Source organism: Diceros bicornis, chromosome 15 (assembly GCF_020826845.1).
Source record: "Diceros bicornis minor isolate mBicDic1 chromosome 15, mDicBic1.mat.cur, whole genome shotgun sequence".
Taxonomy (NCBI): Eukaryota; Metazoa; Chordata; class Mammalia; order Perissodactyla; family Rhinocerotidae; genus Diceros; species Diceros bicornis.
Genome location: NC_080754.1, coordinates 63639294 through 63657359, shown reverse-complemented (window position 1 = coordinate 63657359; position 18066 = coordinate 63639294). Strand labels below are relative to the sequence as shown.

The 18066-nt window shown below is 39.9% G+C and overlaps 1 protein-coding gene across 1 annotated transcript in view; it reads left to right on the top strand.

Annotated features, from left to right (window-relative positions):
• The window catches only part of VEPH1 (ventricular zone expressed PH domain containing 1), a 202995-nt gene that overhangs the window by 21138 nt on the left and 163791 nt on the right, over nt 1-18066 (top strand). Inside the window, exons 3-4 of the mRNA XM_058556450.1 lie at nt 6658-6873; nt 15929-16103. Coding sequence (XP_058412433.1) covers nt 6658-6873; nt 15929-16103 — 391 coding nt within the window. The remainder of the gene's footprint in view (nt 1-6657; nt 6874-15928; nt 16104-18066) is intronic.

Sequence of the window (18066 nt, the reverse complement as noted above, 5' to 3'; positions counted from 1 at the left end):
ATGCTGTTGGGTGATGCTTAGCTTCTATCCCACCAAGGGAACTCCATTTATGCACCCATTGCATCACACTGTGGTGCTATGACAAAGCCTTGACTAATGTCGTCTGGCTGAGTCATTCTATCTACTTGTATTTTTTAGTGCCTCTTCTCTGGTGAAGGCTCTCTTGGGCATTAACATGGGATAAAAAAGATATTTATACTTTGTGCCCAATCCCATGTGTCTATCTACATGCTTCCTACTCAGAGTTCCTTATCTCTAATCTCTCTGTCTTTCTCCTTCCAGGCCCTTGGCCGTTCAGCCAAGCCGTCTGCCACTGCTCATGATTCTTAGCTCTTACCTGTACATTCTTCTTTCCATACAAAGTTAACGACCAGGTGCACAGCCTGAAGCTCTGCCCATTGGGAGAATTTTCCCTCACTGCTGTCTTTCAGGGCCATCTCTGAGTAAGTCTATACTATAACAGCAGTCAAATTTTGACTTGCACTCACGTACTGAGCCAACCCATCAGTAAACCAAGTTCAGACATTTTCCTCCCATATAGCCATAGGTGTGTCCTGGGAGTGAGGCATCATTTCTACAGTAATAGATGACATAAGAGTCTGGGCGACCTGTTCACACAGCTTATTTGTGCCGTCTGGCCTTGCTTGTGTCTGATCCAAGACATAGCACTTTCTAGTAAAATAATTGAACTCTGAAAGTTAAGAAAAAACAAAATCATAATACAAAATAATATGACATATCTAAGACTAAATATATCTATCATATCATTTCATGTAAATTGTCAAAACTCACCTATTAAAAGAAAAAAACATTTAGATTGGATCACAAGGCAAAATCTAGCAAAGAAGAGATATATGTTCAATAAAATAATTTAGAAAATGTAAAAATAAAAAGATGAAAAAATTTAAAAAATGATTCACTTGATTAATTAAAAATACATATTAATAATTCAAATTAAAGCAAATCCTGTTGCTCTTTACAGCAAAACATACCACATATTCAAACCCAATGTAAAAGCTATTTTTTTGAACCATGCCAAATTACCAAATAAATCACAGGAAATGACACGTGGAGACAGAAAATCAACACTTAGTTGGGATCAATCCTCTTTGCTGAAAATTCTGAGAAGCAGTTTGTCCACATATTTGCTAAAGCAAAGCCCTCTGTTTTCAAATGAGTGTCTGTGAAGTCTGCATGTAACCCCCCACGCTTCAATTGCTGTTTGTGACAGAATGGTTTGGAAACACATGACAATCAAGTACTACCTTCTTATTTTCGTATAACCTGTATAGTAGGAATTCCTTTGGCTATTAAGAAGTATTGGATAATGACTACTAGATTGTTTTATATAAAGTTATATAAACAAGTTTAACAGCCATTCATTTGATGTAGCATACGCTGTAAAAGAAATTTTAAAAATAAGAATAAAATGAGCAGATGATGCTAGGCAAATGCAAACCAAAAGAAACAGGGATCACAACCTTTATATCAGACAAGGAAAAATTCATGCCAGAAAGCATTTAATGAGACAAAGAAAGGTATTTTTTATGATAAAGGATTTGGTTCATAAGTTATGAAGCTTAAGAATATCTAGGAATCAAATTACATAGCAACAATATTCCCAGGAAAAATAGATAGGACACATTAGTTGTCGGAAATTTTAATTCACTTCTTTTGGGCCATGAGCATTAAGGTCAAAAAAATAAATAAAGTTATAGGTAAGATCTTCCCAAAGCTTTTTATGAAATTATCATAAAATTGATATGAAACTTGATAAACATAAAGACCAATTCCTCAAATATTGATGCAAAAGTTTTAAATAAAATGTTAATAAACCAAATCCAGCAGCACATTGAAAAATTGCTTTCCCAGGATCCAATGTGATATATTCCAGGAATGCAAAGATAACTAACATTAGAAAATTTGTTTCTATAATCTATCTTATTAATAGATCTAAGAGCAAAAATGATGTGATATATCTATAAATGCTAAAAAGTCATTTAATGAAATTCACCATCCATTCTTGATTAAAAATAAATTTAACAAAATAGAAATAGATTAATACTTCCTTAACATTATAAAAATATATCTATCTCCCCCCCAAAAAACCAGCATAATGCTTACTAGAGAAATTCTAAGAGTATTTTCATTAAAGTCAGGGACTACACAAGACTTTCTAGTATACTATGCTCATTTTACACTTTTCTAGAGATTCTAGCCAAAGCAATTAATAAGAGGGCAAAAGTAGTAACATGAAGTTTAAGAAGGAGGAGGTAAAATTACCATCTTTTGCAAATAACATGATAACATACCTGGAAAACCCAAGAGTGTCAACTGAAAACACACTAACATTAAAAGAATTCAGTGTAATGATAGGGTATTAAATGAGTGCTCAGAAACTGGTAGATTTCAGATAACAATAACCAGTTAGTAGAAATAGTGGCCAAGAAGGACCAAGTTAGAATGTCAACAAAAAGATAAAATAACTAGATATATAAAAAAATCTACATAAAGAAATGTGCATGCTCTAGATTAAGAAATCTTTAAAATCTTTCTGGGGGACACAAAAGTGGACTTGAAAAGTAGAAAGGCATGCTATAAAAAAAAAGGCATGCAATGTTCTTGCATAGGAAACTCAGTATCATAAATATCTCAATTATTGCTAAGTTAATCAAGAGAGTTTAATAAAAACGCCATCAGAAATTTTCTTTTGAAACTAGAAAAGCTGATTCTATAGCTCCTGTGTAGTAAAAATAATAATAAAATAAGGGTAATAGCAACCAGTAAAAAATCTAAAAGAGAAGAGTAATGAAAAGAGACCAATCTAGCAGATATTAAAACACTTCCACTTGCAGGAATTTGTCCTACACACATGCCCCTAAAAGTGTGAAGTAACCTGCATATGAGATTAGTCAGTGCAGCATTTTTTATAATTCCAAAGATTGGAAACAGTCTAAGTGTTCATCAAAAGGGTGCAGATTAAATACACCATAGTACTTCCTTACATTGGAATACTATTCTACCATAAAAGTGAGTGGGGAAACTCTTTATGTGTTAGTTTGAAAAGATTTTCATGATTCAGTGTGAAGCAAAAAAGCAAGATGTAGCTCTGTGTCCACTATGCTACCACTTGTGTGTGAAGTTAGGAGGGTGGAGTATATGTGTGTGTGTGTGTGTGTGTGTGTATGTGTATCATGTATTTCTATAGGTACATAGATACATTTGCTTGAACGTGTATGAACAATCTTTGGAAGGATACACAAGAAAGTAATAACTCGGCTCTTTGTGGGAGAGTAATAAGAAGGGAGAAGGGAGACTTTATTTTCTATTTTTTAAATTAAGATTCATAAATATATTTTTTCAAATAAATAACTTTGAAAATTAGTGTCAAGAAAAACTTCTTTCCTTGAGGAATGACTATTCAATTAAAACCAATGAACCTTTAGTGAACGTCAACTATGTACCAGGTACTGTTAATGTTCCAGAAGCAATGTGGTATACCATTTCCTCCCTTCCTTGGAGTCCAGAGAGCTTAGCAAAAAAGGTTATGGATCAATCACATGAACTGTCTTAGCATTTACAGCTGGAATAGAGGCTTTCTTCTGTCAATAGCATCGGTTCTCTGTTCTGTCTGCCTTTGGGTATATGCCCTTTATTATATGAAAGTAACCAATATGATGTTGCTTCACATTTGAAGATGATTTCATTAAAAGTAATTGCTATTTACAAGGGGAGTTGTGGCCAAAGATAGTGATGTAAGCCCAAGAGTATTCTCCATTTTCTTTCTCCCCTAAGGATGGTTTTGACTTTTCTGTTGCTGCAGAGATTTTTGAAAAAGTCAGCATCATTTTTCACACTTCATATTCTGGTTTTTCTCTATGATTTGGCTCCACAAGAATCTATTTGCTGCATAGCAGGATTTTATTCTGGCACAAGTAAAAAATCTGCTGCATTGAAATAAAGAATACACCCATCAACAAAGGAACAAGGTAAAGAAAATATACTAAAACCGTCCACCAAACCAAGTGGTGTTCATTCTAGGAATGCGAGGATGGATACTATCTGGAAATTTCATCCTTTGTGGTAACAACATTTCACATCCATAAGCCAGCTAAGAAAACAATGGTTGGTTATCTCCATAGACGCCAAGAGGGCATTTTTTAAAAATTAAAACAAATATATAAACTTTCAAACTAAGAAGAAAATGATGCATCCTATACGATTTAAAACTTTATAGTATTTTTTTGCTTTTGACTGCAAAATTTTATATCAAAGATCAGGAACTAAAACCAGGAACAAAACCAACATTCTTGCTTTTATCATTTTTATGTGAAATGGCTTAGGAAATTCTAGCCAACATAATAAGCCATGAGATACATAAAAGGTATAGATACAATGCAGAGATCTTTCTAGAAAACCCAAGAGAATGGTCTGAAAAATTACCATAATTAAGAAGAGTTGAGCTAAATGGCTGGAGCAAAATTAGTATTATAAAAGAATTGAGAAATGGAACAAGCAAACAGAAAAGACAGCCCTGAAATGGAACCTGATGTGTATAAAACAGCTATTAGAAACTGAGTTATTCCATAAACATTGGGGATGAAAACTGGATTAGCTGTTTAGTAAAAAATGTACATCTTTACTTACTTCCGTAAACACCGGATAGATTTAAGAGCTAAGTGAATGGTTAAAAGATTAATTTCTAAAGTACTGAATGTTAAATGTTTTGTCAGGCTTTTTTTAATCTAGAAAAAATGCAGGTGAACTTTTACTAAACCTTTGAATAAGGAAAACTTGAAGTTAAGAAAAAGCTATTAAAGGAATCACAAAGAAAGAAAGGAGTGTGTGTAGATGGATGTTTGCATATGCCTGGAACGCCTCTGTCAGACACAGGAGAAGTCCTGCACGTGGTTTCCCTGGGCGAGGGTGCCAGGGAGAGAGGGAGCTAGCTTTTCACTGCAACCTTTTCTGTCTATCTTTTGTATTTTCGTACGATGTCCAGGTATTATCTTTTTTTAAAAAATGAATAATTTAAACGACTTACATTTCCAATTTGAAAAAAAAAACAATGAAATCTCAAAAGATTGACAGATTTGGCTATCTAAAAACTTAGCATGTCAATAAATAGCAGCAGAAAAACTAAAAGTAATGAAACATGGACACATATTCGCAACCAATATGCCAAATGTTGACTTAATGTCCTCAATAGAAAAAGATATTGCACCAAAAGAAGACCAAAAAAATGAAGTCATCTCAGGAAAAATAGACTTAGGTACCATGTGCAATTCCCAAAGGAGGAAATACAAATGGCCAATAAACACATAAAAATATTCAATCTCATTCTGATGCAATTCCAAGTAAAACAGCAATGAGATACTGTTTTTCACTGATCAAATTAGCAAAAAATTAAAAATACTCTGTTCTTGCAAAGGTGCAGTGAGGAAAGTGTGCTTTCACCAAGCCAATGAGAGTCTAAATCAGTAAGACCTTTCTGGACAATAGTTTGACAACATGTATCATGAGTCTTAAAAATATTCCTGTCCTTTGTCTCAGAAATGTCCACTTCTGGAGAATCTAGGCTGTAAGTAATCTAAGCATGGAGAGGGCTTCACACATAGGGTGTTTACTGCAGTGTTCGTTATAACAGTAGAACAGGAGCTTTGCTGAAGGACAGAAGAGCCCCGTCACTTCCAGTCTGTGTGTGTGTGTGTGTGTGTGTGAGGAAGATCAGCCCTGTGCTAACATCTGCCAATCCTCCTCTTTTTGCTGAGGAAGACTGGCCCTGGGCTAATATCCGTGCCTCATCCTCCTCCACCTTATATGGGACGCCGCCACAGCGTGGCCTGACAAGTGGTGCATCGGTGCGGCCGCAGCAGCGGAGCGCGCGCACTTAACCGCTTGCACCACCAGGCGGGCCCCCGCTTCACTTCGAGTCTTTAAGGGCACATGGTGGTGTAAGGCTCTAGAGGCTTCCCTGCGCTGTTACATTTTCAGTCGTCAGTCTACCACGTGGAGTTCACCGTCAGACCAGTTTTCCCAGTTAAAGTGATGGGCCTATTTTTCACATTTAAATATTTTGGAGAGTCATATTCTCTCTCAATAAAGATGATTAGGTATTCCAGGGAGAATTAAAATAGAGAAATGAAGGGAAATTTAGTTGGGGAGAGCTGAAATGGATTTGGTAGTTCTCTGAATTGAAACGGGAGAGACGAAGTAATGTGTCCCATTGTGTACAGAAAGAGAGAAAGCTTACGAGGGGAGATTGGAGGGTCATTTGAAACATTTCACAAAAGTTACTGAAATGTCGGAGTAAAAAGTAAACCCTGACGTGTAAAGGATGTAGACACTGAAATAGCTTGAAGATTAAATCCACTTGCAAGTGAATAATTAAGCGCCTTTGGACTCTCCCTGCTCCCGTCAGTGTATCTGTGATAGCACGAACCTGCTCCCTTTCAGCCACGTTTGTATATCCGCCTCGTCCACAGGATTCCCATCTCCAGGGAAGAAGGCCCTTATTGTGTTTGGGCTTCACAACCCCACCCCTTAACACACAGCATGGCACACCTATTTGCTCAAGGACTGAGTTTGTATTTTGTTGGTCCTTTGGAGGATAACTTTCCGGAGTATTATTTAACATGAAGGTTTTCTTTCAAATAGGATTACCAAACCAATAACAACGACCAGGCAGTGGTTGAAATCTGTATCACGCGAATCACAACAGCCATCAGAGAGACAGAGTCGATTGAAAAGCACGCCAAGGCCCTTGTGGGGCTCTGGGACTCCTGCTTGGAACACAACCTGAGATCCTCCGGGAAAGACGAAGACACTCCCCATGCAAAAATCGCTTCTGATATCATGAGTTGCATTTTACAGGTATGTCAGTGTTCAACATTACGCTATTTGATACTGATTTGGCAGCTTAGGTGAACATGCGGTGTCTCTGAACCAAAAGCCAATGTTTCTGTAGCGTTTAGATACGTGAAAGGATACCACACACCATCAATAGCTAAGCCACACGAGGTCCTATGGAGCCCCTACAGTATGCAAGACACACTGTGGGGAATTCGAAGGAATACCACAGCAAGCTCTAATCTATTTGGAGAAAGAAGACAGGTACATATAAGAAGCTAACAATAAAGTAACGTACACCAAGATCCAGAAGAGCAATACTGGGAACTCCGGAAAAGGAGACCTCTTCCATCCAAGGAGACCAAAGACCGGGTGGAGTCTGAGCTGCGGGGCAGCGAGCCTGGACTCACTGAGCGTGGAGAGAAGTGACTAAGTCATTTTTAAGTGTATTGCTATGTGTATTATGAATTTTGCATGATAATATTTACCTGTTTTGACCACGTTTAAATTTATTCCTCTGAGATAAACATAAATTTGGAATTTTGGCTCAGCCATAAACCAATTATGTAAGATTGGAATGTTGGGCGAGTCGCTTAACTTCCTAAACCACAGTCTCCTCCCTGTAAAATGCAGATGAAATGACATTGTCTATCACAAATTTTACCAACCAGTAAATATTGGTGATGTTGACAGGTGTTTCTCAAAAAAAGAATTCTGTGATCAAATAAGTTGGGAAACACTGAATTCAATTTTTCCCTTTTGAGCTGTCATAATGTTTCATAGCATATTAAAGGCTCTGAAAAGTCCTGCAATGAAGAAAGCTGGTTAACTTTGTTTGGTACAACATTTTCAATGTGAATGGACCATGGAACTTCCTTGCCCCTCCCCACCCCCAAAACATTTATGAACATCCCTCAGAACTATGGTTTCACTGAGCACAGTTCAGGAAATTCTAGTTACGTTCAAGTGTTGAGCACTGTGGTGGCAGCTTATATTAGTTTCCTTTCTCTTTTTTTTTTTTTTTCTCACAGTTGTCTATGCTTAACTGAAGCATATTCCATTTTGTCTAACCAGTCCAGGGACTGGTCAACTGCACAAAAGACTCTGCACACACTATCACACTGTTTTTCCTTTGTCCCCAGGGTCAGGGATGGGAGGGGAGGAAATGGGAATTTGAATATGTTAAAGACGTACATCAGAAACATAGATTATTTCATTCCCAAGTGCCACTCCACATTCAGACAGAAACTCCCCAGTCAGCCAGACTCTTCAACTCTGACTCTCATTTCAAAACCATTGGTCTAGACTCTATAGCTGTGCTATCCAACAGAAACAGAATGAAGCTACAAACACGAGCACATACATAATTTTAAATTTTCTAGTAACCACATTAAAAAGAAGGGAAAAGAAACAAGTGAAATTGATTTGATAATATATTTTCCTTAACCCAATATATCCAAAATATTATTATTTCAACATGTAATCAATACAAAAATTAATGAGATATTTTACTTTTTTGTATGCTGTCTCATAAATCTGGTGTGTGTTTTGGCACATCTTACTTTGGAGTGGTGACATTTCAGGTGCTCAGGAACTTCACGTGGGTAGTGGCTCCTGTGTTAGCTCAGTTCTAGAGAGTTAGGGAGACTTTCCAGATGGAGATCCCATTTGGAAAGGGCTTTGAGCAATGAGCAGGAAATTCAGCAGGTGGGAAAGGTGGAGGGGAAGACATTCCGAGCAGACAAAAGAAGCTTGTGCAAAAGTCCAGATTTGTGACATAAGAGCAAGGTCAGAGAATTACAAGCAGGCTACTCTTCCAAAATGCCCAAAATTCTAACATAAAGGGATATTTCATTCTGGGTAAGGCATTATGTCTTCCACTTAAAAAGGGGTGGAGGGAGCAAATAAAAACGCTGGACTTCTGTTGATCAATGACTCAGTGTAAATGAATTTGTTAGATTGTTGAGATCAGGGCCCTGAGAATAAGCTCTGATATTTTGGGAAGGGACAGAGAAAAGGGCTAAGGGATAGACCTCTTGGTTGCAAGGGACAAGTGAGTCACAGAAGTGGGTGACTCCAGTCTGTAGAACCCGTGTGGGCACAGGGTGTCCATTGTGCACTCTCTGAGGAGGCAGAAGCTATTATAATGGAAGGCAGGGAGCCTTAAAGACACACTTGCCTGTCAGAAAAGTTCAGCAGTTTGTCCAGCAACCCCTGGGGATGTGGTCCCAGAAAGTCAGCCCCACGAAACAAAAGCAAGGCTGTGGTCACAGCGTTGGCGTTTAGCAGTCATCAGATTTTAAGGGGAACTTCTTGGCCTGCAATACACATTGAAAAGACAATTTTGTCCTGCTTATAATTTAGGTTCTTGTGGGAACCATGTAGACATCCAGACAACTCATATTCTGCTCTGTTTTTTTGGTAAAATAAAATAGTAGACCAACTTGAAAGTCAACCACTTAGCATTTTTAGCTTGCACACACACGCAGAGAAGAGTGATTCCCTCTCTCCACAACCCATCTCCTGAGAGAAGCAGCCCCAGCATACACTATCTAATCAGGCAAGCGCCCACAGTTCTTCTTCCCACATCCTCACCCATTGTACTGGAATTTTTTTTCTGGCTACTTAACTGTCATTTCAAGCTAAATATGTTCACACACATACACACACAAAAAAATCCTGTCTTTTTTTCCCCAAAATTTCTTTTTTCAACCTACACTTAAACCTACTTCAGGTGACCATTCCTCTTTCACTTTTAACTAGTAATTATATTGAATTCTTTCTTTTCTTGGTCTCTAAATTTATGAACTTGCCGCATTTACCTTAAAATAACTTTTAAAATTGTAGAATTCACCTTCTACGCCTTCCTCAAGCCCAAATCAGTACACACACGTGGCAAGCACTTGTGAGTTCTGGCTTCTTTCACCTTGGGTGTTACGCTTCTACCAACCCACCCTGTGTCCTTAGACGAGTCTCCCCACCTGTCGTCTATGAAACAAAGGGTGAACCAGATGGTCTCTCAGATCACTCCCAGTGTAAAATCCTGACTCCCTCAGGAGATGCTGAGAGGGAGAATAACAAAGAGCTTTAGACCTTGAGGGCCTTAGAGTCAGATACTCTTGGTCTTACATAAATGAGAGATTGGCAAGTTATTTTATCCCTCTAAATCTCTGTTCTGCCATCTGTAAAACGGGCATAACAATACTTGCTGCTCATGAAGAACACCTTTTATTATAAAAGCAATCCCCATTTGTGGTCTAGCCACTATCCGGAAGTACCTATTTCAAACCACGGCTTCCTCTGACCAGGTGTCTAAATGGAGTTGGCCAATGCCTATTTCTTTGCCTCTGGAAAAATCCTGAAAGGGAAGATACCCCCCACAAGACACATTACATTCTAGGATTAATCCAAACCTGGAGAGGGTTGAAGACAATAAAAACACACCTCAGGGATGCTGTAATTATTGACGTAGTTGATGTCCTAGAATGAAATTCCAGAGACTTGACGGGCCAGCCATCACGATGCTGAGAGCCAGTGCCTGAGTTTGTCCTCACTCTACCAGTTATAGGCTCTTCCCCAACCAGACCGCTCAGCAGAGCCGTTGCCAGGTGAGATCTGTATTTTCTCTCTTCCTCCATCTCTGCTCATTCTGCTGATGAAGAGGGCGAGAGCCCAAGGGAGTTGTTTGGGGGGAGGAGGAGGAATAGAAATAATCCCTGACTCCACTGTTGGAAAATCAGAAAGTATCTATTTTTCCTCCTTTACAGAAGGACCCCCTGTTCTTTCCCCTTGATTCCACACTTTAGTTTTCTTTTTTCCTCTTCCCCAGTTAATGCTGAATGAAGGCTGAAAGTCTGTCCCTGGCTGGCATTGCATGCAAAGTGCCTTGGACAGTTTTGAGAGCTTTTCTTTTGCAACTAGAGGCAGGACTAGATATGTTGATCTAGAAGGTTATTCAATAGGCAATTCCAGCTCTACCATTTACTGGCAGTGTGATCTTGGGGAAATTAATCTTTCTGGCCTTAATTTTGTCATCTGTAAAATGCAGATGATATGAGTAGCTGCCTCATGACTTTGTTGTGAGGATTAGATGAAAGACATTAAATAATAGACATGAAATATTTAGGACACAGGAAATGCTGCATGAGTGTTAACTCTGGTTGGTATTATCATCGTTATCATCATCTGCAGAAACTCTCAGCTAGCACTCAACACTTTCTAACATGGTATTTATTTATTTATTTTAGCCATTGTTCCTTGCCTGTCTCCCTCTCCCCAAAATAGAAGCTCTGTTTTATTCACTGATGTAGTCCCAGTACCTAGAACAGTGAATGGCACAAAAGAGGTGCTCAAAATAACATGTAGCAAATGAATGAATGAATGAACAAATGAATAGCTCAGAAGATGTGACTGCCCTTTGGCTTCAGCACCAGCTACGCTTCTCCGCAGAGTGGGCCCCAGTACTTAGTCCTCAGTTAATGCCACACACGAGGGTGGCAAGAAATGAGAGGAGACTGGGACACCCCCCAGGCTCCTGAGACCCACTTCCTTGTTGCCTGTCAGAAAATACACTGGGAAAACTTAGCTGTGGGTGTCATTTAGATTTATAGAGAGCCATGCTGCTAAGAACCAAGCATTTTATGTGTAAATTACAAATTAGTTTGATTATCTCATTGATAATGTGGGATCAAAAACCATAAAATAACTATTTTAATAAATGACGTTTAATATTTCTTGAGATTACTCTTTTATGGCTCTTAGTTGAATTCAAGGCCTAAGAGACAAAGAGCTTTTAGTTGCTCTCACCTCAGATATATATCTCTTCTACTTAGCTGTATTGTTTTCAATTTTAAAACACTGGGAAACTTTCCCAAAGTGTATTTTCAAAAGGAAAATCTCCACCAAAAGCTCAAATTGATGCTAATCTAGTTAAGAAATATAATTCTTGGCATCCGTAGAACAAAGCCCTCTTGTTTTGCTTCCACTGCTAGATATAACCATCCCCATGAGCAAGTGTTTGTTTCTACCCAGTACTTCACTGAATTTGTGCCCTGAGTACTGAGCACTGAACTGTGTGTAAGATGACACACATACCAACATGCTCGCATCTGCGCTGAGGGGCAAGATCTATCATAAGCTCTGGCATTAGCAGCTGCTGCTAAAGTGGTCTATTTGTACGAGTAACCATGGGGCTTTCTCTGCATGTATACCATTAGCATTCCTGTGATCCAAATGATCCTAGAGATAAAATAATTTCATGGGCCTGAGATCTATAGCATTAGCAACTCCTTTTGCTTCACTGAGAGGGAAGCTCAGCTGTGGGAAGGAGGTTGTGTGGTGCCTGTCAGGTCTGTAGGACCCACGTCTGTCCAACCTCGCCTTGGCCTCCTAGCCCCTCACTCATCCTGCTGCTGTCAGCAGTGCCCATGGCTTCTTGATACACTAGAAATGTCTAGACAATATGTAGAGACTGGGAGGCTTTGGTGGAAATTCCTTGATGCTTATATGAACCATTTGCTCTTTGCTTAATGTTTCACTTCTCCTGTCATTTGAGAGATTTCCAGATAATGTATGTGGGAGGAAAAGAGAAAAGTTAAGTGTGTTATAGTTTTTTTTAAAATAATGACATTATACATTTTTTTAATTTTATACATTTCACTAGGAACTACACTTCAAAGACTTTAATAGTCACCTACTACATTTTTTCTAGAACTTCTATAATTGTTGTAAGAAGAATATGACCAAATTGGTTAAGACAGCCCGTTTTCTTTCATTGTTGCTGGCAAGTATTAGCTCACATTCAAGGTTTAAAAACACCAGTTGCTGGGAATACTGATTTTCACTGGTCTTTCACTGTGTCTGATCTTTCACTGTGCCTGTCTGTGTTCACAATTGGTAGGGAAGACTTGAGTTTACTTCCCAATGCCACCACCTGTGGTTTCTCTGCAGTTAGTAAATGTACTTGGAGACCTACTTCTCTAATGGAAGACATGTACTTCTCTAGCTGCAAGTTGTTCTTAACTAAAGACTCAGAGTAGATAAAGTAAACTTGGGCATGAAGTTCTTTGTTGGAAATCTCTGAGAAGAATTGTGTGACTGTGTTCCACTCTCAAAACCAGAGCTTTGACAAGCCATGCCAGGGACTGGCTCCTAATATCCTAATATCGTGAAAGGGATGCCTTAGGTGTGACCTGGGGAAGACCTTCACTGTGGATGAGTAAACTGGCATGCTTGATTATGCACCAGCCTTTTGGAATTCCCTTGGTGTGAGCTAGCCTCAGTGGATCCAAACAATTCTGTATGGCTGAACAAGAACACCCCCAGACTTCTAGAGCTGAAGGGAGGGGAGCAGCCAGCCTCCCAGGGGAGCTTCATAGTTCATCATACCAGTAATGGCCCCGTCCAATCACCCCAATTAAATTCACCAAGAGGGGAGACACTCTAGATAAAAGCAACGCCTGGTATCAGAGAAGTATGGCTGCAGGCCATGGTCCTGATAGATGGTGTTAAGAATTCTAAGGATAGAACAGAGACCTAGTGAGTGTAACTGCTGTGTAAGCACATTATTAGTCCCCAGGGAAAAAGGTCAGAGCTTTCAACATGGCTGACTTAATAGTGGGATATCAGGTTAGGTTGTTGAACACAGTCAGGTGTCACTTAACAATGGGGATATGTTCTGCGAAATAAGTCATTAGGCCACTTCGTCACTGTGTAAACATCATAGAGTGTACTTACACAAACCTAGATGGTATGGACTACTACACACGTAGGATCTATGGTACTAATCTTATGGGACCACTGTTGTATATGCGATCTGTCATTGACCGAAATATTGTTCTGCGGCGCATGACTGTACTTATTTTCTCTGCTCAGGATTAACCCTTGAGTCTGGAAAATGGGTGGAACTATATGAATGGATTAAGGATTTATATGGTCTATTTTTGTTTCTAGGGAGTGGGAAGAAAAACAAGCTTAAGTACAAGAGACTTAATTGGCTCACTTAGAAAAATTTAGGGATACAGTTGGCCTCAGGCACAGCCTAATGCATGGAACTCAAATGATGTCATCAGGACCTGGTCTCTCTTAACTTGTCTCTCAGATAGATCCATGTGGCATTGAATCTCATAAGAGTCTCTCCTACTGAGATCACAAGGTGGCGGCAGCTACTCTTGATCTTCCACGCTAAACACTGAATCCAGCAGAAGAGAGAAAGAATCTCTTTCACAGAGCCCTTTAATGGCCCCTTAATTATAGTTGGCTAACCTGCCGATCCCTGAACCTGTCATTTGGACCAGAAAAATGTGATTCTCTGATGGGTCAATGTCTGAGTTGTTTGACTGCTCTTGAAGCCAAGGGTGGAAATGCCTTCTTTAGAAGTACCTGGGGGCTGGCCTGGTGGCTTAGTGGTTAAGTGTGCCCGCTCTGCTACTGGCAGCCTGGGTTCGGATCCCGGGTGTGCACCAACGCACCGCTTCTCTGGCCATGCTGAGGCCGCGTCCCACATACAGCAACTAGAAGGATGTGCAACTATGACATACAACTATCTACTGGGGCTATGGGGAGAAAAAAAAAAGGAGGAGGATTGGCAATAGATGTTAGCTCAGAGCCGGTCTTCCTCAGCAAAAAGAGGAGGATTAGCACGGATGTTAGCTCAGGGCTGATCTCCCTCACAAAAAAAAAAAAAAAAGAAGTACCTGGGATCATGGCCCTGGAAGTTGGAATCTGCTAAGGAGTGTGTAACAACTCACCTACCCAAGGAACTAGCCCTGAAAATGGATGACGCTGGAGCATCGGGCCCATACCCGGCCATCGCTGGCAATGGGTGATGCAAGTGAGACGGGTGGAAGCAAGTGGAGCCCACTAGCCTCCTCCCCTCTTCCCACCACATTATGTTCCCAATGACAATTCTAACAATAGATTTACATTTTCTTCATTAGGTATTCAATTTGACAGATGTTTATTGAACACCTACCATAAACCCAGAATTATGGGAGGTATTAGAAGGGATAATCCATGGGTGGAAAGATATAAGCACTTGGCAAGTGAACAGTTAGAGAAAAACAACCACTTTTTATTTCTAATAAAATAAGGTGAAGTCAGTTCCCTAAACACATTGTGCACTGTGCAACATTTGCTTTATAGTTACTCTAAGGAGTGGGGTTGATGATCAGAATGGTTGATGGTAGTAAAGACGTACCACTCATTTTTAAGAAAACAATTTGTATTTTCCATATATTGTTCCCTAATTAGATAATTAAATGCCAGTTGCATTATTTTATATGTAAGATATTGATGTTCAGTCACAAAGTAAGTCATAAAGAGAATTATTTTAGGATCCAGAATTCCTTTAGTTTTTAGTCTTAAGTTCATTCATTTTTTTCTTCTGTTTCTCATTAGCTGAAAATTTAGTTCTTAAGAAACAGTCAGGAAGTAACTTGTTCAACATTTCTTGGTTTGTTTTCTCAAGTATAAATCTGATAAGTTATTCCTCTCATCAATGACTCCTGATCACCCTAAAGATCAATTCCAAACTCCTTAGCATGGCATGCCAGACCTTTCATAATCATACCTGTTTACCTCTCCAGTTCCTTCTCTCCCCTCCCCCCCCACCTTTCCCCATGTGTACCACACTCCAATTACTGAACTACTTGCAATTTCCCAGATGCACAAGCTCTCTCTCACCTCTGTGCCTCCACAGGTGCTTTTCCTTCTGTCCACTCCTTTCCTTGCCATCACCCAGCCATCTCCTGTTCATCCACTAGGTCTCAGCTAAGACATCACCTCCTCCAGAAAGTCTTTCTGGACACCCTCCAAGACTGGATTAAGTGCTTTTTCTTTGCTCCCTTAGCACCCTGCACTTTGCCATCATGGACCTCATCAGCCTGTGCCATTAATTGCCTGTTTGCCTGTAAGTCTCCCTAACAAGACCAAGAGTTCCCAGAGTTGCCAAATACAATGAAAACAGGGTGGGCCTGTGTTTTTACAGCTGCACGGTGGGAGCTTAGCTCAATAAATATTTTCTGGATAACCGAATGAATAATAAACCACTTATTTTTGTTGTTTTCTTATATTTCCTCAGAATTACAACCGGCCCCCTGTGATGGCATTAGCCATCCCCATTGCAGTGAAATTCCTCCACAGAGGCAACAAGGAACTGTGCAGGAATATGTCCAACTACCTGGCCCTGGCCACGATCACCAAGGCGGATCTCCTGGCTGATCACACAGAGGTTATAGTAAAGAGCATACTCCAAGGTACGACACAAAGGCTGAGCTCGGGGCCATGTTTTAGGATTGTTTTAAAGTGTTTTCATGAAGCAGTTATGTGTTGTGGAAAATGAGACCTAGAGTACTGAGAGGCATGTTAGACTCTTGGCTTTACCATTAGTCGACTTGTGAACATGGGTCAGGTTACCTGGGCTGGCTGAGTCTCTCTTCACTGGGCAGAAGAAATATTTGGACTCATTAGATTGTAAGCTTCCTCCCACTTCTACATCTCTCAGTTTGGCGTTTTCCATGCTTCTGATTACCTTGTCCCACTGCTGACTGTGGAGAGCCTACCCTTCTGTGCTGAGGGGACCATGGCCCACTGCTCTCAGTGGCAGATGGTAAACCACTTCTTCCTTTGGTTTTCAAAAGTGAAAAATGTTAGATAAAATACAACAGAGAATGTGTCAAGACTTCTTAAATATGAACATGATTTGGGACTGATTTATAATTGTGTTAAACACTACCATTAAAAATCAAATCGGGACACCTCTGTTAATTGTTCCCCATTTGAATGAAAGATCAAGTTAGTCTGCTCAAAATATTCTCTGTCTTGTGTTTTTTCCTCTGGTTTTAGATCTATCAGAAGCCATGTTTTTTGGATTTGGGATTAGAGAACAATACATGGTATTATTCGACATGCTCCCAAGTGTCCCTAGTCCTCATTAATAAAAAAGTGCATGAGATTCATGAGTATCTTGGCATACATTTTACTGACACACCCTGACATGCTCAAGTTGAGCATGAATGCCCTGTGCTCTCAGATCAAGAGCTTAGAGTCCCCAAGGGTGCCCTACATGTGCTCTCTTCCTGAGGTATCCAGACCAGTCCACAAGCCCATGTTACCATTCTCTCCGTGCTTCCTGGCATGGCATGCTGTGGTGGTATCCCTCCACCACCCTGAGACCAGCAAATTCTGTGGCTGCTACCACGGAGGTCCCAGGAATGGACTCCATTCCATACTGCCCTGCCAGGGATGGCAGCCTCTGTCCCTTTGTGCTGCTCCACTTGAAGCTTCAGGAGCCACCAGTCCTTAGTCCACTAATCCCATGTGGCAGCCTGTGGCAAGAGTGGGGAGAATAGCTGTCTTTCTCCTTGGTGTCTCACTTTGGTGAGAGGCTCCAGAACAGGGTTGCTTGGCTCCCAGTGCCAAACTGTGTTACTGAGTTTGCAGTAAAATTGATCGTTCTGTTTTATCTAAAACTCTCTATCTTCCCTGGGCTCCACTAACCACCTGAGAGTCAGGTTAGCAACAAATTAGTCCTCCAGTTCTCAAAATGCTTATGGCCCACCCAGGACTAAAGCTTTATTCACTGTATCAGACATTCCCGGGGAAGAGTTCTTAGCATCACCACCCCCGGCCATCTGACCAGCCACCCCCATGGTCTGCCAGATGCCCAGATGTGTCTGAATCCCAACCACGACAGTGGAATTTCATCACTCTACCTGTGCTCCCTTCTAAAGATTTGTCATTGATACTACTAGTCAGTAGCATTCATTTCTCATTTTCTTTGGCTACGGGATTAAATTGCTAATTTCACTTTATTCATGAAATTAAATTTGCTAAAAGTCAAGGAAAGCAATTATGCTTTTTTCACCACCTTGGCTACATATTTGGAACGGATTTTATAGGAATTACAAACACACACAGCACACATTTTAAAACTATGATAGTTAGACTTGCAAGTAACTGATTTATGAAAAAAAATTGAATTGTCTCTTTGCAGCTGCCAAGAACTTAGCTCATGTATTTTTTTGGAAATGCACTCTCAATAACAAAGAAATCTTTTGAAACACAAAATAGACTTTCTGAATTCACTGTAGGCATTTCAAATAAACAAATGATTTGGTTTATTTGATCTGGAACTATGAAAATTACCATAAAATACATAATAATTTGAGCTATAAAAAGTTGGGGCTACATATTTCAGAGTTTCGATGTTAAGGACTA